This window comes from Gouania willdenowi, chromosome 9 (genome assembly GCF_900634775.1).
Source record: "Gouania willdenowi chromosome 9, fGouWil2.1, whole genome shotgun sequence".
In the NCBI taxonomy this organism is placed as follows: domain Eukaryota; kingdom Metazoa; phylum Chordata; class Actinopteri; order Blenniiformes; family Gobiesocidae; genus Gouania; species Gouania willdenowi.
The window spans coordinates 1,760,677-1,785,585 of record NC_041052.1 but is presented as its reverse complement, the minus strand read 5'-3'; the positions used below and the strand labels follow the sequence as shown (position 1 = coordinate 1,785,585).

General features: G+C 41.9%; 1 protein-coding gene and 1 long non-coding RNA gene across 7 annotated transcripts in view; one reads left to right on the top strand and one right to left on the bottom strand.

Annotated features, from left to right (window-relative positions):
- The window catches only part of pde4d (phosphodiesterase 4D, cAMP-specific), a 237,106-nt gene that overhangs the window by 206,561 nt on the left and 5,636 nt on the right, over window positions 1-24,909 (top strand). For 4 of the 6 annotated variants that reach the window (XM_028456437.1, XM_028456438.1, XM_028456439.1 and 1 more), the window contains 8 exons: window positions 931-967; window positions 1,075-1,151; window positions 2,533-2,582; window positions 5,917-6,029; window positions 22,945-23,038; window positions 23,115-23,290; window positions 23,370-23,468; window positions 23,553-23,717. In XM_028456437.1, the coding sequence (XP_028312238.1) occupies window positions 931-967; window positions 1,075-1,151; window positions 2,533-2,582; window positions 5,917-6,029; window positions 22,945-23,038; window positions 23,115-23,290; window positions 23,370-23,468; window positions 23,553-23,717 (811 nt within the window). Of the gene's footprint in view, window positions 1-930; window positions 968-1,074; window positions 1,152-2,532; window positions 2,583-5,916; window positions 6,030-6,414; window positions 6,550-12,003; window positions 13,583-22,944; window positions 23,039-23,114; window positions 23,291-23,369; window positions 23,469-23,552; window positions 23,718-24,909 lie in introns of those variants that run through there. The other 2 variants (XM_028456443.1, XM_028456442.1) reach the window with 2 other exon arrangements.
- Window positions 45-15,869, bottom strand: LOC114469193 (uncharacterized). The gene is made up of 3 exons (XR_003674735.1): window positions 15,544-15,869; window positions 190-195; window positions 45-56 (listed from the first exon to the last, which is right to left on the bottom strand). It is a non-coding gene; the product is annotated as an uncharacterized LOC114469193 (long non-coding RNA).

Below are 24,909 nucleotides of genomic sequence, written 5' to 3'. Positions count from 1 at the left end.
GTGAGTGTGTGTGTGTGTGTGTGTGTTGGTTTTTCTCCCCTGGTGGGGTCCACCTCCTGAAATATCACTCAGGCCGTGGGGACCGATTTTCAGGTTTCAAGTGATTTGTGTGTTCCCTTAAATTTTTCATGATTTTAGAAGTTAAAATCAGATCTGTATGACCTTCAGAAAGGGTGGATCCCATAAGACACCATTCTGTCATTGGTCCTCACGGTGTGATAAAAACGGGTATGTGTGTGCGTGCGTGCGTGTGTGTCAGGTGGATGAGAGGCTACATTTAGCTCGCCTGTCTGTATTTAAGCTCTTTATCATCACCATGACAGTTTTACCCTCTCAGATCAGTGTAGGACGACAAAAGTTGTAAAAATAAGATGAATTATTAATAATATTGGCTTTAAAGTTATTATAATCAATATTGGATTCAAAGTGACAGTTATATTAGTTTAAACTGGCAAATAAAGGGTATGACAATAGGTGAATGTGGTTAAATTGGCAAAAAATAGGCAGAAAATATTGTGAAAAGAGGTTAAAAGTGACAATAATGGGTCAATATATGTGATATTAGGTTGAAAAGTGGTAGAAAGTGTTGAACGTGTGCAGAAAAGTCATTGAAATGTAATGTAGAAGTGTCAGAAATGGGAGTAATGTAGCAAAAATACATTAAAAGGAGCCAAAATATGGCAAGAAAAAGTGATGAAAATGAGTAAAAATTTAGAAAGTTTGGTGTCGTTGCAGAAAAAGGGTAAAAAATGAGCAAAAATGGGCTGAAATTGTGAAAAAGATATTCTTACATCAGTAGAATAATCTAGTTTATCTATAAATGAAAGTTCCTAAAGTTGTGGTCCATGTTTGTTTAATTATTGGCAGATTATTAACATTTCTCAGACTTTTATTAACTATTTATGTTTTTTTGTTTTCTGTTTCTTTCAGTCACGGTGACGATATGATTGTAACGCCGTTTGCACAGGTACATGTTTTTATTATCTTCATCCCTGATTGAATTGATCATTGAAACATATCGTAGTATTATGGGATTTCAGCACTAATTATTCATTATTTGTGTTTCTCCGTTAGGTTCTTGCTAGTTTGAGAACCGTACGGAACAACTTTGGTGCATTAACTAATCTACAACAAGACAGAGCATCTAATAAGTAAGTTATTAATGTTATTAATGTCACTCAGAGACAGTTTCACTTCCTGAAGGAATTCAGAGCTGTTTTAAAGCAGCTCCTCTGCTGCCCTCTGCTGATTAAACCTGGTATTACAACAACAACAACAACAACGTGTCAGAGTAGCTGAGGTTAACTTTTCATCATCAGCTCAGGCTTAAGTCCAGGTTTAACCTCACAGTTAAACTGAGTTTTATCTGGAACTGCCGTCACATCAAAGAGAAAACACCTTAGTTGTCATGGAAACCTACAGTACAGGGGTGTATTTCATCAAAGTGTTTTTAAACCTGGTTTACCAAAGCCGTCCGTGACCGTTTCATCAAACTATTCTGATCTCTGAGCTCCCTGTCTCAGCCAATCAGCTGACAGTGTTTAGCTGTGTAACACCTAGGTTCCCAAAGTGGGGTACGGGTACCTCCAGGGGTACGCAAATTGTCAATGAGGGTACATGAATAAAAAATAAAAATTGGAAACTAGATTATAAATTGACCTGAAGTCAGGAGCCTCCATGCATTGCCACACATTGGTTGATGTAAGACTGCCCTCTAGTGGTGACAGAGAAACTATCTCATCAAAAAAGCTCAAATATGAAGAGAGCATCATCGCTTTACAGATGATTATTCTTTTTATTATTATTACATATTGTTCCTTAACAGGATAGGTCAAATTCAGAGACTGGTGTAAGACCAATGAGATCGATCACAGATTTAATGATTAGAGACGTGAGGGTGCTTGAGCTGCAGCTTTTACTTTGATTAAACAGCCAATAGAAACCACTGCTGAGACCAACAGGAAGTGACATCATCTGTTACTGAGCAGTGAGAATAAAGGACGGACACGTTTAAGAACTTTCTGTGATTTGAACATTTTAAAAGTAGTAAAGATGGTGTTATTTAGTCAATTTATCACAGAAAACATGAATCAGCATGTGTTCACACACTGATCATGTGAGTTTGATATGTTTTTTTTTTTTTTTTTTACACCTGTCAACGTTTAATATTAAGACAATGTTTAACTTACAATTAAATAATATGTAATTTATGAGACTTGTGAGTGTTTTGATGAATAGTTTCTTAAAACTCAGCATTAATTCAAATGAAAGTGAGGGCGTTTAGAGTCCGGTGGCCCGCACTAAAAATGGACAAAAATCCTGTATTTTAACTTTATATAATGTTTTGGTTTTTTTTCCACAACATAATTATATCTGTTTTAAATCTCCATAACTCAGTCAAACATTGCATCAGATATCACGTATTTGATGTAAGAAATGTTGGTTTAATCCTTGATTGTGTGTGTGTGTGTGTGTGTGTGTGTGTGTGTGTGTGTGTGTGTGTGTGTGTGTGTGTGTGTTTCTCTCTAACAGAAGATCACCCATGTGTAACCCACCTCCTATCACCAAAACCACCTTCACAGGTACGTCATCATGTTTATTTTAGGATTTTAAAATCTTAGGAAAAATGAGGTTTAAATCTGTTTAAATAGTGTTACAGTTGTTTATTTTTCAGACCAAATCCATCCTTTCGTCTTCCTTTTCTTAAGAAAACTTCAATATTTTACCTTTTTGTGTGTGTGTGTGTGTGTGTGTGTGTGTGTGTGACCCTGTGAATCAACACAAACACGTTTTACACACACAGGTCACTACAAATGTGTTCTACCGGCCCCGCCCCCTTTTTACGCTCTCCAACCAATCAATCAATATCTTCTACAACTGCTTCACCAACATCCCACATTTATTGATTTATGAAACCTACATTATGTGTTTATCTGGTTAGAAAAATAAACTAAATGTAAGTATAACAATGTATTTTCATTAGTATTAAAAATTAAAATTGTAAAATAGCCGAGTATATAATGAAGTAAATGTAATTATATGGGGAAAAGTGTGTGTTTTAGATATACAATAGATAGTAAATATAAGGTACTGGGGCTGAACGATTATGGCCAAAATTATAATCATGATTTTTTTTATGGAGCAGTATTGTAATCACAATTATTAATCACTAATTTATATTCGTTATAGGGAAAACATCTGTATTTATATTGAACTTCTTCTTTATCAAACAGTTTAGAGTGCAAAAGAAAAGCTTCAGCCAAAAATAGTGATGAGCACTAATTTGATTTAAGTCGAGAATAAAGTTGTGATTTTTCTATATTAAAGTCGTAAATTCATTAGATTAAAGTTGTAATATTTTGAGAATAAAGTCTTAACTTTATATGATTAAAGTCATGATATTTTGAGAATAAAGTTGAATTCTAGAAATATTACAACTAATCTCATGAAATTACTATTTTATTAAGATATGACTTTATTCTCATAAAATTACAACTTTAATCTTGAAATATTAGGACTTTAATCTCGTAGTGCTCAGATATTTTATTTTATTTTATTGTGACCCTAATACGCCATCGTAAAATCGTGAGCACGATTAAAATGTGATTGTTGTGCAGCGCTAATAGGTAATAAATACTTGTATTATTATTATTATTATTATTATTATTATTATTATTATTATTATTATTATTATTATTAATAAAATTAATTGATGTTATTATGGAGATTTATTATTATTCATTATTGGGTGTAAAACAGATGTTTATTTTTTATTTGTTTATCTGCTAACACAAATATAAACACCGAGTCAAATTCCTCGTGTGTACAACATACACTTGGCGAATAAAGATGATTCTGATTCTGATTCTGATTCTGATATTAACGTCTCATTCTAATTACAAACTTCTAAATTATTAAAGGACACAAAGTAAAGGAGTGCTTTGTATATTTATATATTTGTATATGTTTTTTTCACATTTCTTTAATATTTTCTGGAAATATGAAGCCTTTCCTTCAGAGCTCCTCCTCCTCCACCAACGCTCCACTCCGTTACGTGTTTTACCTGCTGCTCTGCATCTGTGCAGCAGAGTGGCCTCTCAGAGCACCCAGTGTCTGATGTCGCACTAAGCATGAGAAGAATGTCATTGACGTCAGTGCAGTCGCTGTCAGAGAGAGTCGCTGATCCCCCCCCCCATCGACAGGAGGAGGGAGAATGGGAGAAAAGAGGAAGAGAAAAACAAAGGATGAGCAGGAGAGGAAGGAGCGTGAAACAGGAGAGGATGGGAAACACTCACTAAAACAGGGGTTCTCAACCTTACGGTCAGAACCCTATTTGGGGTCGCGAAACACTGGGAGAGGGTCACCAGATGCCTTCAAGTATCTAAGAATGTTTTTTTTTTTTGACAATTTGACCCATTTTTGCTTATTTTTACCCATTTTTCTGCAACTAAACCAAACTTTCCATATTTTAACCTGTTTTCATCACTTTTTCTTGCCATATTTTTGCTCCTTTTAATGCCTTTTTGCTACATTACTCCCACTTCTACATCACAGTTTACTGTCTTTTCTGCACATTTTTTCACTTTCCAGACATGTTCAGCATTTATAAACATATGTTGACCCATTATTGTTACTTTTTAAATTTGATTAAATTGGCAAAAATAAGCATGAAATATGGTGAAAAGAGGTTAAAAGTGACGATAATAGGTCAACATATGTGGCATTAGATGGAAAAGTGGTAGAAAGGGTTTATAAGTGCTGAACATGTCTGGAAAGTGGAAAAGATGTGCAGAAAAGTCATTAAACTGTGATGTAGAAGTGGGAGTAATGGGAGAAATGTAGCAAAAATACCTTAAAAGGAGCAAAAATATGGCAAGAAAAAGTGATGAAAATAGGTTAAAATATAGAAATCTGCAAAAAAAAAGCAAACATTGGCTCAAATTGTTCAAATAATTTTGTTTTTGGTGGGACATTGATGCTAACAGGCTGTGAGGTGTTTTGTATGCTACACACGTCCCTCCTCCTGCTCCGTGGATCCAGTCCATGTTTTCTTCTCCTCTTCCTCATCCTCAGTGCGGTCCTTCCTCTCAGGCTTTAGATACAGCAGCACGTTTGGCTACCAGGGATGCTGGAGAAGCAACAGCAGCAGTAGCCCATCCTCTACACACACACATACACACACACACACACACTATAAAACACAACACACACACACACACACACCATGCCGGATCCTACTTCTTCTGCTTTCCGGAAACCAACGGATGTTTTAATTGGCTGAGGAAAGCCAATCATGATGTGTTGTGGTTAGTTAGCACTGGTGTAAACGTGCGTGTGCGTGCATGTGTGTGTGTGTGTGATAGAGAGAAAAAGATGGATTTGAGTTCTCATTCCACATCAAGGCGTTTGGAACAGTCTGGGTTGTGCTCCATGCTGGATCTGGACTGGGTTTGAATCCCTCAGTGGATGCTCTTCATCTCTTCTCCATCATCATCATCAGACTCCTGTATCCATGGGTCTGTTAAACAGACTGCTCTTCATCCTGCTCCACCACTGGAATGAGAGGATGAATCCACAGTGACGTTGGATGACAGATCGGATACTGGGTCCCTCCTCCTCACATCCATCAGTGGAACACTGGAACTCTTTGGGAATGTTCTGGACTTGGTTTCCAATCAGGAACCATTTGGGTCGTGAATCGTTCTGGAGGTTTTTCTCATCGTCTCGTGGGTTCAGAACCCAACCCTCTCTGTGCTGGCCCCCACCCGTCCAGTATGAAGAGTCACCCATGCGTCTACTCGGGGTACCCCAGCTTAGCCGTGTGTGGGGGGGCGTACCGCGGGCCCGGAGCGGCCACTAGCGGCCCCCTGACCCGGGCCCTAACTGACCCGTTGCCCTCCTGTCTCGCCCCCACAGAGGAGGCGTACCAGAAGTTGGCCACAGAGACCCTGGAGGAGCTGGACTGGTGCCTGGACCAGTTGGAGACGCTGCAGACCAGACACTCAGTCAGCGAGATGGCCTCCAACAAGGTGAGGAGCACTCAGAGTTTATTTAAAAGTTCCTCCACTAAAATCCTTTCAGTTTACTTATTAGTAGATCTATGTCAAACAAAACACATTATTATCCATCATATTTGTTTCATTAACTTTTATAAACAGGACTACTTTACAGTTTTACAGCCTGTGTTCCTCCATCTTGAAATCACATGATTGATGATGTCACACGGCCCCACTGCCTGTAAACATCCCATTGTTTTCTATTGGAGTGAAATGTTCAGCCTGATTTTTAGATCATTTAGTAGATTTTTATATAATTTAGCAGCTTTTTCAGTCAAATGACAACTTGTTCTGCTTTTAGTTGCTCTAAAAAATATGAAAAGTGAAAAATATCAATGTAAACCTCTTTTGTTTACAGAATAAGGATAAAAACATTGTGACCACAGGGGACGACAGTTCCCACTCTGAGGTTTGGTAGTAGACAATGAAGCAGAGAAGAAGAGCTCTCCTAAGGGACCTTTACTCTCCCTTATACAGTGCGCTGACATGCTCTGGCGGCTGAAGTTAGCGAGTAAATTGCAGACAGTTGAAGGACTCCCACCCAAAAGTCCTTCTGTCCTCAGGGTTTGTGTGTTTTCAGCTGTTTTTATCCTCTTTCTCTAAACCACAGATGTTTACATCGACATCTTTGACTTTTCCTGGTTTTTTAGAACAACCAAAAGCAGTACAAGTTGGTATTTTTAATAAAAGTCTATTGTTTACTTATTGCTGAATGAGACAACAAAGTTTCTACACAATAGAAGAGATGAGCTGAGCTCCTCTTCTGCAGCAGCTGTGAGCATGCATGTGAGTGAGACGGAGCACAGAGGGGAGGGGCGAGGGGGGTCAGGGTGGAGCCGTCGGGGAAGCTACATTCAAAATCATGCTAGCTTTTGAAATACGCGTACCCTACCTTTAACATAAAATCCCTACAATTCCACATGAACATGCATCAGCTACAGTGGGTGAGAAAAATCTCCTTTTTATAATATAAATATAGATTTTTTAATTCAATAAAGTCTGAACAGAAAGACAATTCTGGGTTAAATTTGCTGATGAAACATTTCCACACAGACACATTTATTAACAAACAGCTGCACAATATGTGTAAGGGACAACACGTGTGAGTGAGTTCTGTAGTGTGGCTTGTTTAGATGAAGGTCTGGGTTAGGTTTTTATGCTGTTCTAAGAAGTAGTGAAAGCAACAACTCCTAAAACGAGTATTTTAATACAAAATAAGCTGTAAGAAATGAATACATTGATTTTTAGCCAAAATATAAATCTCAATATGTCTTGAATCTTGATATATTGACCAGGCTTATGATCCTAAATCCTGAAAACATAATTCCCTGACACACTGTTTATAATTGTTATAATTTATATTAATGTATTATTGAACAACATTTCAATATAGATTTGATCTATTTATTTACATTTTACATATTTATTTGCATCACAGGGGGATGTAAATAAATATGATTGGAGTCATAATGTTGTTGTTGTTATTATTTTTATTATTATGTGTATTTTTCTCAAAGTGAAACCAAAGCTGAGAGTTTCCACTGATGTTTTTGTACACACACACACACACACACACACACACGTGCACATGGTCACAGCAGAAATCCTTCATCGACAAGGTTATCACTGACATACTAAACACTGTGTGTGTGTGTGTGTGTGTGTGTGTGTGTGTGTGTGTGTGTGTGTGTGTGTGTGTGTTGTGTGTGTGTGTGTGTGTGTGTGGTGTGTGTGTGTGTGTGTGTTGTGTGCGTGCGTGCGTGCGTGCGTGCGTGCGTGCGTGCGTGCGTGCGTGCGTGCGTGCGTGCGTGCGTGCGTGCGTGCGTGCGTGCGTGTGGAGAGAGGCGAGGTACCGTGCTGCTGTGAATGCTGATCAGCTCTGATGATGTCACACACACTGTGATGTCACACTAGGGGGGGGGGGGGGTAATGGAGAGCACGATGAAGAGCAAATCAATCACATCAAAGCTCGTCTCTAGGTGACGTGGTCACTCCTTCAACATCTGGAACCAGAAATAAAAAGATAAGAATGATAAAAAGGAAAAAGAAGTAACATCTGGTGCCCAGTACAGCTATCTGTGGTTGTCATAGCAACAGCCACCGGGCCCTGCTTCTATCTCCATGTACCAACAGCTCAGGTGATGGTCCTCACATCATCAGACGTAGACTTTAGACTCCACAATGTAACAAAATATCATTTCAAACATTGTTTTCAGACACATTTTAATGGGATCAGGATCAATAAAGTGATTCTGGATCAGTTTGAAAAAACAGAAAAATCCCATTTCTTTGCTGAAATAACGTGAGGTTATGTCCATAAACTCCACTTTCTATAGATACAAATCCCATGGAAATGTGAGACGTGGTAACAAAACATGTCAGTGAGCGTTCAGTCATTTCATTTTCACTAAATCCTGCATAGACGTGAGATTACGTAGACTTTGAACCAGATTATGTATGAAATTTGACATATTCATCCAATTACTTCACTTGCGAGTAAATGTGTGATACTGTCCCAAAACTTTCAGTTTCAACTAAAGCTTCACCTAATCAAACATTCTCTGTTTGTATATAAATATGTTCACTAACCTGGTGATTTCAGCCTAGCTATGTGCACACTCCTGTGACGGGGGCGGAGTTAGCAGCGTCAGACCAATCACAATCACAGAGGAACTGTATAGAACAACTTATGTCACAATTGAGGAATAATTCTGTAAAAATATGAAGGATTTAAATCCATAATTCAGACCAAAAACAAACAACACTGTTGCTGCAGTAAAAGCAGAAAGGAATGAATATATTTATATTTTATATTATCATACATGACTGAGGCTCTTTGCATCACCACAGAATACATTAATGAATAAATAAATAAATTAATTCATTCATTCATTCATTGGTCTGAAAGCATCCGATGCACGTAGGCGTTATCAGCTGACTAATGTAGGTCAGTCTATCAGATATAAATCTATATATTTATTATAGGACGTCATCAGTAAATAAAAGGATAAATATTCTATCTCCTGTCACCATCACATCCACACACACAGATGTGTTCACAATGAACCTCCTTTTATAAGACGGGTTGTTCTCTAAGAGAATTGATTGGTCAGGAGGCGGGGCTTTAGTACTCGCTCAAAACAAAACCTGGTACCGACCAGGTTAGTCGTTCAGCCTAAGTTACCATGGTGATTTAGCCCCGTAAGATGTTATTCAGTTTCGTAGGACAGGCCTCAAAAATGAGAACAAAAACACACGTACAAAAGAGAAAAAAAAACAACTAAATAATACATAAACATAAACAAAAACACCCAAAATGAGAAAAACTCTCCAAAATGTCATCAAAAGTAACAAACATGACAATAATGATGCTCAGATTGATTGTTATTATAAATGTTGACATAAATTCACAATAATTTCGCCTTCCCATCAAACAATCACATTTCCGTGGTCCCCGCTGTGATAAAAGTTGCTCATATCTTTTGTACAACTTCATAAAATGCTTTCATTAAAGTGAAGTAAAAGTTGAAGAAATCCACTGTAACCCATCTTTCCCAGCGATCGACAGTCGTTTCCATTCGTTAACTTTGACACAATCTTTACCCTCCAGCCGTGTTTTCACTCTACATATGAATCCACTCCTTCGTCATATATGACCACACATCTATTCCTCAGTCAGTGATAGTGTTTGTTTCACACTCCTTTCTTTACTTTGCTCTCGTTCCAAATATAAAGTGTGATGAAGATGAAATGGAACCAATCGGTCTCACCGTTGGGGGATTGTTTGGAGCTAAATGCGGCGGGAAAAGATATTTTTGGTCACTGAACTCTCACTCAAAGAACAATTTACACATAAGTCACACCTAGGCTTGGTGTGACACTCTCCAATTTTTACCCAATAGCTTGTGATCACACATGCTAGCTAAGCTAATAGTGTGTGTGTGTCTGTGTCTGTGTCTCTGTGTGTGTGTGTGTGTGTGTGTGTGTGTGTGTGTGTGTGTGTGTGTGTGTGTGTGTGTGTGTGTGTGTGTGTGTGTGTGTGTGTGTGTGTGTGTGTGTGGTGTGTGTGTGTGTGTGTGTGTGTGTGTGTGTGTGTGTGTGTGGATGGAGTCATCTGCTCCAGTGTAGCTGTAAATTAAACGGGGGGGGGGGGGGGTGTAAAGTAAGCAGAGACCCTCAGTCCTTTTTCACTCTTCATAACGACTGGAACACAAAAAAAACACATTTATTCATTGATCTGAATAATATCCACTTTATTTTATATATATGTGTGTGTGTGACATTAGGGGGAAAAGTGCTGGAAAGGGTTTATAAGTGCTGAAAATGTATTGGAAGTGGAAAAAATGTGCAGAAAAGTCATTGAAATGTGATGTAGAAGTGTCAGAAATGGGAGTAATGTAGCAAAAATACATTAAAAGTAGCAAAGATATGGAAAGGAAAAGTGATGAAAATAGGTTAAAATATGGAAAGTTTGGTGTAGTTGTAGAAAAAGGGTAAAAATAAGCAAAAATGTACTTAAATAGTTCAGAAAATACTTTAAGGCATCTGGCGAAAACCTTCCAGTGTCTTGCGACCTCAAATGGGGTCCTGACCCCAAAGGTTGAGAACACCTGATTTAAAGAATACGTATTTATCATAAAATAGTTGTTTTTAAACACAAAATAAAAACTTTTTATATTATTAAACATGTTGGTGTTAAGCTCCAAGTAGTTTCCAGATAACCTGGTGACTGGCTATTGACTGTGAAAAAAATTAAAAAGTTTAAAAATAATAATTGTACAGCTATTATGAGGGCAGTAACGGTAACAACATGTTCCATGTTTTAATATGTAGAGCTACCAACAGTTGATCACAAGAAAGGAGAAGCACTAGTAGATCCATAACACCACCTCTGATTGAAGTGTTCGTTGTCATATTCACTGTTTCTATTTTCTAATATCTCAGGAACTACAGCACATAGGAAAATGAAATGTTGTATAGTAATACAGCGCCACCTATTCTCTCAGAATATAATAAATAATAAATGATTATTAGACACAGAGCTAAGCTACAATGGCCTCATGTAAAGGATTTATGTGGTGAAATAACCCAAAGTTGGGGTCCAAAATAAAAAAGAAGTCTCATAAAGAAAAAAATGTTTTATATTCTAATAAAGAGTAACCTTTATACTATAAATTAAAAAAGATCAGATTCTTTCTTACATTCCCACATGCAGTTTTGGGTCGATAAAAAATTACATGTCCAGATTTCCAGAGCGTGTGAGTCTAGAACCAATGTATATCTGTGACTAATCATTAGTGATGTGAACAGTCTATGTTCATAGCTCTAAGCTGATCACATTACAGGGAGCTGAGACATATGCTAAGTAGTTTACTGAAGACCCAAACATGTTCCAGACCCAAACACACACTGACTTTGTGACTATTTAGAGGAGCTGACATGTCCACCAGATAGGATGTATAGCAGATCTATTTCTATATTCTGAGAGAGTGGGTGGAGCTTATTACTATACCATATTTACCTTTATATGTGATGGAGTTCCTGACATATTGGAAGATAAACATGAAAGAAAAATAAGGACACTCCCCCCAACTACATCATCCATATCTCAAAAATTTGAATTCAGAATTTTTTTTAGACTGAAGTATGTGGGATGTCCTGAAAATTCTCTATTTCCTTTTTTTTCTTTAAATTTTTAGATTTTTCTGAGGAACGTGTGCGTAGCCAGGATTGTTTCCTTCCTGTTTTCATAATTCTTTAATGAATGTAATGTGTCTAATGCTAACAAATGTCATAATGCTGATGAAAAGCAGCCTTTGTTTATGTATTTATTTATTCTGCTGTTATAATGAAAACAGATAATAACACGAGGCCTTTCAGCAGCGTTTCTCCCGCTGAGCCGTAAACCCGTGACGTTCCTTCTTTTTGTGTGATTTCATCTCATCAGTGATGTTCCTGTGACTCACCTCTAATGATGAATAAAAAAATACCAGCGAGTGGGGGGGGAAGGTGACCCCGGGAGTGATGAGGTAACCTGTAAACACGTAAACATGACCAGTGTATGACTGTAGGAATGAGAGATTTAAAAAAAGAAAAAGGAAGGAGTAGATTTTCCACTTATTCAGCTTCAGCCAATCACACGGCAGCAGCCTCCAGCCTGTTTGTAGCCCAGCCAATCAGAGGAGAGGATGAGCTCAGACTCTGATGATGTCTGGGCTGTGATTCGTTGTCGTTGCTCTTCAGGCGGGAGTCGGACTGAGCTGTGGAGGGAAGAGGATGTTGTGCTGGAGCTCTGGACTTTAGCATCAGCAGTGTTTGTGTGTGTGTGTATCACTATTACTGTGTGTGTGTGTGTGTATCACTATTACTGTGTGTAATAGTGATGCTTTTTCTCCCTCATTTTTTCTCCTGACGTTCCCGGGACAGAGACTAAATCCTGCGTTCATGGATCCCTGTTTGGAAACGAGCTGACGGCTTTTTTTCTGCACACTGGAACATTTTTTTTCTAGTTTTCTGCTTCCTTCACTTTATAAAACTTTAGCTTCTGGATCGATTTATTGTTGATTTGCCAAAATGCCTGAAGCAAACACTCTGTTGTCTGTGTCTTGGGGATATATAAAGGTGAGCTGTTCTACCTTATAGGGTTATTCTCTCTCTCTCTCTCTCTCAGTGCAATAATAATATATATAAACACATCTATTAATGCTGACCATGTGTATTTACGATCAAATATTAGCACTAAAACACTGTATCATCTTTATTTCTGGTCTATCCTAAACTAAATGTTGCTATATTTAAGTCATTGTATTTTATTGTTCTGTCCAGGCTGTTTGATTTTGGAGCCGTCAGTCGATGAAAAACGTGTGAGAAATTTACGGAGCTGAAATCAGTTCTGATGTGAGAAGAGTCGATGTTCTCCTACTGAGTTTTAAAGGGCGTAGACCTCATAGGTAGAGATTTATCCTCAATCAGCTCAACATTAATGTAAATAAGAGTGGATTAAAATAGATACAGCTGAGTATGTGCTTCAATACTCTGATTAAATAATTAGGGGGTGGGACTGTTTTAGTGACGCTTGTTTAGACGTCATGGAGAAGAACTTTGATCAGGCCAAAAAAAGAACCCGTCCGACCCTAATGAAGCCGATGTCTCTTTACGCCGTTTTCAACACTATTCACATCCATGGGCGCATATAGAGGAGAATCAGAATTTATTAGTGCGTCTTTCTCGCACTAATAGAAACACATCACCTGATTTACGGTAAAACGCCTGAACCTGTCCCGAGCCCATGGTATAACCATTGAAATGAAGCCCAAACCCAACCGGGCTCGTTGAATCCCTACAGATCAGGCCGGGTTCGGGAAAAGTACGCGATTCCTTAAAAAAATGTGTAATTTCCAAGCCAGGAACATTTCTTATGTTTTTATTTGATATGTTTTTAAACAATATTTATATTTTTATGTAACTTTGCTTGTTGATAAATGAAGAAATGTGTAGTTTATTTTGGTTAATGAGTTCAAACGCTTTGTAAGAGGAAAATATATTAGTCCATAATTCTTGAAAATTTAAATAAAAGAATAACGTATTTTGACTGATCTGGTTTTTTTTTCCTCCAAAATATGATCTTGATGTATTAAAATTGAAAGGAGTTAAAGTGCATGATTACAAACTCAGATTTAAGGTTTATTGTTATTTATTTGAATTGGGTGTATCCTTGCACCACTGCTGCTTTTTTAATTCATAAATGATCAATTAGAATGCAAATATTTGAATGAGTGCAATAATTGGTGTTAATAAATATTAAAGGACTCAAGACAAAATGTAACCAGTGTTTGTTCACGTTCCTTTTCCAGTGTTGGTTTTAAAGTAGCCTCTCAATGGAAGCCTGTGGGCGTCGCTCAATAACTCTCTGTATTTACAGTATCTGTGGAGCATCACTGATGATTGTTAAAGCTCAGATTTTTTTTGTGGCTGTGTTTTAATGTGTTTCATAACATGGTTTGTCAGTGTGGAAAATTCCCGTTACCGAGTGTTCTTCAGCTCATCAATCAGTTTGCTCTTCAAAATAAAAAGCTGGAGCTAATTTTGGTTCCGTCACTTCAATTAGAAGCACAGCAGGGAGGAGGTGGAGGGGGGGGGGAGGGGGGGGGGGGGCATTGGCAGAGGAGGAACTGTAGAATATATGTACTGTATATTAGGGCTGAGACTTTAACGCATTAATTGTGATTAATTTATTAAAAAAATAAAAATAACGCATTTAATCATTTTTTTATTTTTTCACTTCAAACAGCGCGGAACCTTTCTCTGTTCATGAGTTTCTGGTATACCCATAATACTGATGCACAGACCACAACACAAGAAACAGGAGAACCAGAGGAGAAGCTGTTGCTGTGCTTCGTGGGAGTTCATTTTAATTTAAATAAAAACAATTGGATGGAAAACTAAAACCCAGTTATGTGTAAATTATTAGAGAAAGAGTTTGTGGATCAGCTGAGCTCTGCTAGCCTCAGCTAGCACCTCAATGCTAAACGTGTAGCAGCTAGCGCCTCAATGCTAACCATGTAGTGGACAGTCGACCACTCTCTGTGGTTGAGGATGTGGGCGGGGCTAGAAGCGCTGCTACAGATAGCATCAACTGCTATGTAGAAAGACTATTTCAGACTAAAATCATCAGCTTCATCAGTTGATCTGTTTATTTCATGATATCCACAGATATTCTAACTATTTTACAGTATTCAGTTTATACTTCTCTGGAATGTTCTGGACTAAGTGATTTTTTTTTTTAAATACACAAAAGCATTTGTTTTTTAATGTTTACTAAAAATCCTGAAAAACATGAATACAGTAAATCTTAGTTAAATGTAAGTTAGTGTTTCGTGAACAATACAATCATAATTGAAAGAGAGGAAATACTGATCGTCTAGTTCTTTTAGGTTTAAGACAGCAAACTGAATGGGGTGCTGATCAGGGCACAGGAATGAAGAGATGAGACGTCCTTTCTCTTTAACTGGGATGTGTTCCAGCTGTATTTTATTCCCATTAACAGCAGATTAAATGCTAGTTGTTGGAGTAGTTCTAATATTGTATAGTCTGTAACAAACATGAGAAAAATAAACAATTATATGTAAAGCAAATACAAAGCTGTGAACAGCTGATATAAGTAACATTCTGTTACATCAACATCAAAAAAAGGTTCAATTACTCCAAATTATCTCTAATTTATAAAACAAAGGGGAAAAAAGTGACCCACATTCACTCTTCTGTATAAATAAAGCTCCACATTTAAACTGAATCAATGTGCAAGGTAATAGCACCCTCTCCTGGCCAAAAATATTATTGAACAGATTTCCCCCAGCAGTTATAACAGCAACGTGAACTCCGACACGGTAAACGGTGTTACATAAGTGGGTTAGCATGACATCATCATAGCTGTTAGCCTATACACTTATTAACATAGCATGAACTTAAAACATAAATGGTGACTTACTTTCTGGTCATGGACTATAGACAAACTGGAGCACACAGGAACAGGAGTAAGAACTGCACACAACTCGGAAGAACGTTTTAAAGGACAGGAACTAGTTAAACATCCGAATCAGGCTCGTACTTGGACGACTGCCCAAACTAAACTACTGGTCACGTGCACACTGCTCACTGAAACCGAGTGCCTCTTAAAGAGGCAGGCAGTTAAATCAGAGCCTTTTAAACAGCCGCCCCCAAAAGTGCATTGAACTTTTGTTTGAAAGAAAGGCTATTCAACTAACGATAGAGGAGAAGGACTGAGAGGGATCTTCCTCGCTTGATGGAAGAGCTGGTAACACCACCAACCGAGCCACCGGCCGGGTGTAGACGTGTCCTTTAACATCCACTTCAGCAGACCTGATGAACCCATCATCGCTGCGGTGAATCTTCACAACATGTCCGATGGGCCATAGGGCCCGAGGTAGCTGTGGATCAACCATCATGACAACTGCCTTTTCCAGGAGTTCAGGAGGAGAGGAATGCCATTTCTGCCTAGTCTGTAGGCTAGGAAGGTAATCTCTGATGAACCTACACCAGAACTGATCGGCGAGAATCTGTGAATGCCTCCAGCGTCTACGGGTCAAGATGTCAGTCCCTGGGTAGACCACTTGTGGAAGAGATCCATCTGGCCGCCCCATCAGCAGACTGTTGGGTGTTACAGGGTCGATATCTGCGATATCAGCAGATACGTAACCTAGGGGCTTCGAGTTCAGGACAGCCTCCACTTCTAGGAGTACTGTTTGGAGGACATCTTCAGGTAGAGGTTGTGATCCCACGCTAGTGTAGAGTGCGGACTTGACTGAGCGAACCTCTCTTTCCCACACTCCACCAAAGTGTGGGGCTGCTGGAGGGTTGAACCTGAACTGGATCCTTTGACGAGCGAGTTGATCTTGCAGGGTTTGTGCCATGCTTTCATAGGCTTCTCTGAGCTCCCGTTCACCTCCCCTAAAGTTCGTTCCATTGTCCGACCATATTTCTGCAGGGGTTCCTCTTCTAGCAATAAAGCGCCTCAGAGCCATCAGGTAGGCGTCTGCATCCATCGTCTTGAGTAGATCCAAATGTACGGCCCTGGTGGTTAAACACTTGAATATAATTCCCCAGCGCTTTTCCTGGCGTCTGCCCACTTTCACCACCATAGGCCCGAAGCAATCCACACCAGTGGAGTAGAAGGCTGGTTTGTGTAATTGAAGACGAGCAGTGGGTAAGTCAGCCATTCTGGGGATTGAGGGCCTAGCTCTCCAGCGCTGACACTCAGGACATGCATGTTGGTATCTTCTGATTGCCTCCCGCCCTCGAAGTACCCAGAATTTTCTACGCAGCTCTGCAAAGACCCGCTCTGGACCAGGGTGATGGAGATCTGCATCATACTTCTGAATGAGCAAGCCTGTAACTCGATGTGAAGGATCGAGGACAACCGGGTGCAGGGTTAAGTCGACTTGACCTTCCAATCGTCGGAGTCTGCCACCCACTCTTATCAGATTGGTGGACTCGTCCCAGTTGGGCGCTAGGGTGAGCAAACGACTTCCTGATGAGACAGGTTTCCCAGCTGCTAGGTGCTTATATTCATCCGGAAAGGATTGTCGTTGGGCTTGTTGGAGAGTGTGTATCTCTGCTTGACGATACTCCTCAGCACTTGGTGACGAATTTGAGGTGGAAGACCCCTGAAGGTTTTGAGCTGTAACATCCAGGAGTTCCTGCCAGGTGTTGCACATTTCTTCAGCCAAGAGCGAAGTAGTAGGTGAGGTGGTCGTTAGGCCACAGAAAGCAGCCTTCCGGAACTCAGTCTCATCCTTCAGTGGTTCTGTGCAGGGCTTCTCCGGCCAGGTATCGGGGCTCTGGAGGAGAAACGGAGGTCCTTGTGACCATCGGTTTGGTGCTAGGAGGGCCTTTAGGGTCTTCCCTCTAGTCACGTCATCGGCAGGATTGTTTAAAGAGTCTACATAGCGCCATGTGCAGTTCTCAGTCAACTCCTGTATCTCGGCTACTCTGGCCCCAACGAACACCTTAAATTTGCAGGACTGGGAATGTAGCCAGGTTAGCACAGTAGTGGAGTCTGACCACAACACGATGCGCTCAACCTTCAGGGTTAGTTCCTTCTTAAGGACTTGTGCCATCTGTGATGCTGCAAGTGCTGCACAGAGCTCCAAGCGAGGGATAGAATGCAGACGTTTTGGAGCCACTCTGGAACGAGCAAGAATGAAGGAGAGGTGAATGCGGCCTTTGGCGTCCTCTGTTCTCAAGTAGGCTACGGCCCCGTAGGCTTTCTCAGAAGCATCTGCAAAAATGTGCACTTCACGGACAGCGTTCTTTAGGTTGGTGTCTGTAGGCACATATGCACGTGGAAAGGTGAGGAGAGGGAGGGACTCAAGCTCTTCCTCCCATTCAGACCAGGCCTGCAGGAGTTCGGATGGCAAGTTGCAGTCATCCCAACCACGCTGTTTGTCCCAAAGCTGTCGGACAATAAGCTTTGCTCGGGTGGTGAAGGGTAACAGGTAGCCCAATGGATCATATTGGGATGCTAGCACTCGATAAATGTTTCTCAGGGTGGGTGCCTCATAGGTTATCGGCCGGTGTTTGTAGCCTAAGAAGTCTAGTTCCCAGTTCCAGCTGAGGCCCAATGTTGACTCCAGAGGGTTGGACTTATCTTGTGCTAGCCAGAGGTCAAGGCTTTCTGATCTGGACTCTTGAGGCAGGTGGCTCAGGGCAGTGGTTTCATTGCAGGCCCACTGACGTAACTCAAAGCCCGCAGAGGCCAGAAGCTCTCTGAGCCGGTCAACAAGTATCTTGGCTTCCCTTGGTGTAGGCACACTCTGTAGGCAGTTATCCACGTAGAAGCACTTCTCAACCGAAAATCTCAGGTCGTCGAGAGGTTGGGTGTGGTCGAGAACATGGAGCTGTAGGGCATAAGATGCACAGCAGGGGCTGCACGTGGTGCCAAAAGGTAAGACCTGCCACTCAAATATTTTAGGAGGCTCATTCATTTTCAAGTCACGCCACAGGAACCTTAGCAGGGGGCGATCTTCAGCTAAGAGACGTACTTGGTGAAACATTCCCTTGATGTCTCCACTGACTGCTATCGGATGTTCACGAAACCTCAACAGGACTCCAAGTAGGGAGGCGCCAAGGGTAGGGCCAGGAAGTAGGTACTGGTTCAGGCTCTGTCCAAGGTAGGTGTGAGAACAGTTGAAAACAAGGCGATTCTTTCCATTATGACTGACAAGGTGATGGGGGATGTACCAGACCTCTTTGGGTGGGGAGTCCTCACTGACTTCACGCACCACTCCTGCAGTAATAAGCTTTTGCATTTCCTTCTTATAGGCTTCTGCTTGTTCGGGGCGCTTCTGGAGTCGCCTTTCGGTACTACGCAGCTGTGGCATGACTGACTCTTTTGGTGCGTGAAGCAGGGGCATGTCTGCGTGACGAACTAGTGGTGTAGCATACCTGAGGACACCATCAATCTCCACCCGAACAGTATTGGCTTTAAGACGTGCGACAGCCTGCTGATCCTGTTTAGACCGCGTAACCTCTTTCTCTGGTCTGTAAGTTACTGTATCTACTTGCCATAGCCTTTCGACGTGCTTGTACAGTTCATCTGGTGGTGGCGTTGTTGAGGTGAACAGACACTGCGCAGGGCCAGTTAGCCGCCCCATGCCCTGGATAGGGCCTTGAAGGGTCCACCCAAGTCTGGTGCAGACTGCTGCTGGGCCACCAGGTGGGCCAAGTCTGACGGGCTCCACTGGAGTTGTGAGGTGGGGATGGTCAGACCCGATAAGGAGTGAAGGTTTGGCTTCTCTAAAGGCAGGTATAGGGATGCCACGTAGGTGCTTAAACTTCCTTTGAAGGCGGTCGATAGGGTAGGTATGAGGAGCTAGGCTGAGGCGACAAGCTGTGAAGGCACGATCAATCTTATAGCTTGTCTGAGGATTGGCAGCTGAGGAGATGCTGAAAGACACAGTATGTCCCTTAAGCACCTGAATATCTTGGCGGACAGTCCGTAGTGGAAGATCTTCAGGGATGCCCTTCATACCTAGAGACTTAGCTGCATCTGGTAGAAGCATAGTCCTTTCTGACCCATCGTCGAGGATCGCGAAGGTGTCTAACGTCTGCTCTCCATAATGCACAAGCACCGGAACAATCTTTAACAAGACCCGATTCTCTGCTCCAGGTCGGTCGAGGTACAGCGAGTCGGAGGCTGAGCTGGTTAAGCAGCTCTCTTCCTTTGCTGGTGCGTTACTTTTCTCTGGTCTCAGGTTTATCTCGTGGAGGGCCAGGAGGTGTTTTCCCTGACAGATGTTGCAGGGTTTCTTCAACGTGCACTGGGCTGCCTGATGGGTTCGTGCACAGCGCCAGCACCGTCTGTTAACCTGGATCCACTCTCTGAGCTGGTCTTTGGACAATTTAGCAACATTGTTACACTGACTCAGGTAGTGTTCATTACTATCACAGTAGGCACAGTAGACTTTACTCTTGGCTTTATTATTAGCTGAACTCTCTCTTTGATACAGGGGGGTAGTCTTTGAGGCTTCTCCAGCACCATGCAGGACTGTCACTGTTTGTCGTGGAGGGCGTGAATCCATTCGCACGTTCTGCCTTTGTTTGGTGCTTCTTCCCATGGCATGGCTGTCGAAATCCTGGCACCATGACTCATAGCGGAGCCATTCTGATAAATCGATTAATGAGTGGGTAGCCCCAGGCTGCTTGAATTGGTAACGACGGAAGTCAGCACGTTGTTCGGCAGGCAGTTTGCTCAAAAGTCGAGCTACATGTGAACCACACTTCAGTTCAACATTCCCTTCTGGACCTAAGGTTTGCAGCAGTCCCACTAGTGATTGTACTTGGAGAGAGAACCTTTGGAATGCGGTGATGTCACCACGCTTGACCTCGGGGGCTTCAAGGACGTTGGCTATCTTTCTTAGGGCAAGCTGATGTGGTTGGCCGTATTTATCATGGAGAGCTGTCATAGTGTCAGTATAAGGGTTTGGCGAGTTCAGATAAGCATCAGCTATGAGCTTAGCCTCTTCTAATCTCAGGTGGTCCACTAGTACTTGGTACTTAAAGAGCTCTGTAGAGTTATGTGGGAGAAGGTTCTCTAGTGCGATCCGGAGCCTCGTAAATTCACTGGGATCTGGATTAATGAATTTAGGAATGGTGGGTTTTGGGCCTCTATACACTATTTCAGATATCAAAGGCTGCTGGTAGGTTTGCGTAGGGTAGGGGCGCTGAACCGAAGGGTGTGCAGGTGAGTAGGTCGGTAACTCTGGGTCAGAAGCAGAGGCCATGAACTGGGGATATGGCTGTAGCAATGGTTGAGGCTTCCTTGCCAGAGGAGGAGGGGGTTGAAGGGTGTAATAGCTTTGGCTTCTATCGGGTTGTTGCTGCTCCACTTTCAGGTTGTGCATGTTTCTATGCAAGTCTTCATAAGGCTCAGGCCACGGTGGGGGTTCAGGCCAGTCCTCCTCCTCCTCCACTGCAGCTTGAACAGGTTGACTTTTAGGGGGTGCAGCGCTGGTTAGTGGAGACTGGTGGGTGCAGTATCCTGAGGCTGGGCTATGAACTCCACCTATCTCTGTTCTCAAAGAGCGAGCGGTCTCGAGTAACTCTTTAATCTTGTTTCTGGCTTCCTGAAGTTCCTTTAAACCTGACTGGAAAGCCTTTTGTGATTGGAGCAGTTTAGTGTTCTCCTCTTGGATAGCTCTAATCTCTGGGTAGCGTGAGTCCTCGTACCGGGTCCTTTGGTAGGAAGGTGAATATCCCTGTTGAGCGTCGATCTCAGAGTATTGTCTCCGGAAGTGGCTAGAGGCTAGCTGAGGAATCTCGCGTTGAGCAGCACCCTCATAACGGCTACCGGAGCGAGTCTGAGGTGGCTGGAGGGGGGTCATCTGGACCGGACCCTCCCATGCGAGGTGTACTCTTCTCTCAGGGCTAGGAGATGGTAAGTCCCACTGAAGCTGTTCTCTTGGATTATATCCTGCATAATCGACTTCAAAATCTTGTAATCTATCAGGTAGACGTGTTCGCCGCTTTGGTCTCACATCAGGGTCCATCTCTCCTTGGGGGTCCATCCTGGGTGCTGTCTATCCGGCTCGAAGGACCATTGAAAGAGAGGAAATACTGATCGTCTAGTTCTTTTAGGTTTAAGACAGCAAACTGAATGGGGTGCTGATCAGGGCACAGGAATGAAGAGATGAGACGTCCTTTCTCTTTAACTGGGATGTGTTCCAGCTGTATTTTATTCCCATTAACAGCAGATTAAATGCTAGTTGTTGGAGTAGTTCTAATATTGTATAGTCTGTAACAAACATGAGAAAAATAAACAATTATATGTAAAGCAAATACAAAGCTGTGAACAGCTGATATAAGTAACATTCTGTTACATCAACATCAAAAAAAGGTTCAATTACTCCAAATTATCTCTAATTTATAAAACAAAGGGGAAAAAAGTGACCCACATTCACTCTTCTGTATAAATAAAGCTCCACATTTAAACTGAATCAATGTGCAAGGTAATAGCACCCTCTCCTGGCCAAAAATATTATTGAACAGATTTCCCCCAGCAGTTATAACAGCAACGTGAACTCCGACACGGTAAACGGTGTTACATAAGTGGGTTAGCATGACATCATCATAGCTGTTAGCCTATACACTTATTAACATAGCATGAACTTAAAACATAAATGGTGACTTACTTTCTGGTCATGGACTATAGACAAACTGGAGCACACAGGAACAGGAGTAAGAACTGCACACAACTCGGAAGAACGTTTTAAAGGACAGGAACTAGTTAAACATCCGAATCAGGCTCGTACTTGGACGACTGCCCAAACTAAACTACTGGTCACGTGCACACTGCTCACTGAAACCGAGTGCCTCTTAAAGAGGCAGGCAGTTAAATCAGAGCCTTTTAAACAATAATATTCTTTATTCATATGACACATTATGTCAGTGATAGAAATAATAATCACTATTTAGTTGTTTAAGCTCATTTATGGTTTTTATTGATTCAGTCATTTACAACATACATTTAATATCGGAAAAACGTTGCTTCTCATGTCAAATATTGTTAGGACATTAATTTAAATCAATCAAAATTAATTTAATTAATTAGATTAACTTTTTTAATTGAGTCCCACCACTAAAATAATTAATTTTGACTAATTCTAAATTATTATTATTTGAAATATTAAATGTTGTGTCTTGAAGAAGGCAAATTAATTGAAAGTAAATGGTGAAAAATGTAGCTCTTGATTTTGAATGTCTGTTGTTTGTTTTTATTCATCTACAAAAAAAAGTGATGCGCGTAGAGACAGATGTACGGTTTATCTGGTGGACGTTCCTTTCTCACTTTCTGTCTTTTCTCATGTTTCAGTTTAAAAGGATGCTGAACAGGGAGCTGAGTCACCTGTCAGAGATGAGCCGCTCAGGGAACCAAGTGTCAGAGTTCATCTCCAGCACCTTCCTCGGTGAGTGAACACACACACACACACACACACACGTAGACTCCTTCCTCTGATGGCGGCGTCTCTTTGTCTTCTACAGACAAGCAGCACGAGGTGGAGATGCCGTCGCCTCAGTCGCAGAAAGAGAAAGAGAAGAAGAACAAACCCATGTCTCAGATCAGTGGTGTGAAGAAGCTGCAGCACTCCTCCAGCCTCACCAACTCCAACATCCCACGATTCGGAGTCAAGTCTGAAACTGAGGAGGAACTTGCTAAAGTGCGTTCATTGTTTAACTCTAACGCAGCGTTTTTAGCTCTAAAATGATTTAATCCTTTGTTTTATTTTCTTCTTCTAGGAGCTGGAGCATGTGAATAAATGGGGCCTTAATGTGTTTAAAATCTCTGAATTCTCCGTGAACCGGCCGCTGACGGTCATGATGTACACCATCTTCCAGGTCAGGCGCGTCACTTCCTGTTTCACAAAATAAAAGTTTTAGGAAGCAGGATTTTTTCTTAAGCGATGCTTTCTGACGTTGTAGGAACGCGACTTGTTGAAAACGTTTAAAATCCCACTGGACACCTTCATAACGTACCTGATGACCTTAGAGGACCATTACCATGGCGACGTGGCATACCACAACAACATCCACGCCGCTGACGTCACCCAGTCCACCCACGTGCTGCTGTCTACCCCCGCCCTAGAGGTGAGACACACACACACACACACACACACAGAGACAATGCCCCGCCCTTACAGGATGCAGAGGTGAAAGCAACAGATTATAAGTTATAAGTTAATTATAAGTACTCACGTAACTTGGTGCCCTCCGCGACTATGGGCGTGGTTGTCGTCCCTGGGGGCGCTGCTCTCGGTGCTGCTTCCGTTCCGGGTCCTTCTGGCCTGGGGTCCGGACCCTGCCGGCTGCCCGTTCCGCGCGGCTCTGGCCGTCTGCTGGGCGGGGGCCTTGGCTCCTCTGCTGGGGTCTCGGGCGGGGGGCTCTCTGGGCCCTTCCCTCGGGGGGTTGGGTGCTTGGGTGTGGGTGGGTGGGGGGGGCTGGATACTGGCGGGGGACCTTGGGGTTGGGGGTTGGGGTCGGTGGGGGGATGCGCTGGGTGCTCGGCTGCTTGGGGCTTCCTCGGATGTGTGTGTGGGGGCGGTGGCTGCCTCTCGGCCTGGGATCTTGGGGGCATCTGGGGGGTTGCTCGGCCACGGGGGGGTTGCCTGGGGCTCCCTGGCCTCTGCTCTTTCTGCTGGCCTGGCTGCATCTGCGGGCCCAGGGCAGTTCCTGGGCTTGCAGTAGCGTTTTTTTTTTTTTTTGCACATATACTGGTCTACGATGCACTGGCACGCCTTGGGATGTGGGATAAAACTCATACTGGGCTTAACCTTAGACACGTTAATCCCAAATACCTGCTTTAGGTATTACCATTCACTCATTCCCCCTGTTCACAGCCACCACCATTATAGCTAAGCTTCACACTTGTCACCATACTGGCTGGATTTCACAACATAATAAGCACAATATATTCTACAACCTCACATCTCACCCTCACTGTAAAACAGTCTATTCTTCCCCACCTTTTCTATTTCCTGCCTTGAGTCTCTCCTCCCTGCTCCCTTTCCCCTCCCCTTCCCCCTCCCCCTCCACTTAGGTGTAACACTGCTCTCCCTTTTTATATCCTCCCTATAATAAAAGATTTATTACCCTTCCTTAGAGAGGGCTGGTGATGGTCACAATTAAGCAATAAAATAAATCAATGTATTTTATTGCAATAACAAAACATGCATTGCTGTCTCATAATGATTGCACTTCCTGTGGTGTTGACCTTTGACATCATGTGCAGACAAGTAAAAAAAAAAAAAAAAGTACTCACGTAACTGTAGAGTCTTATTTA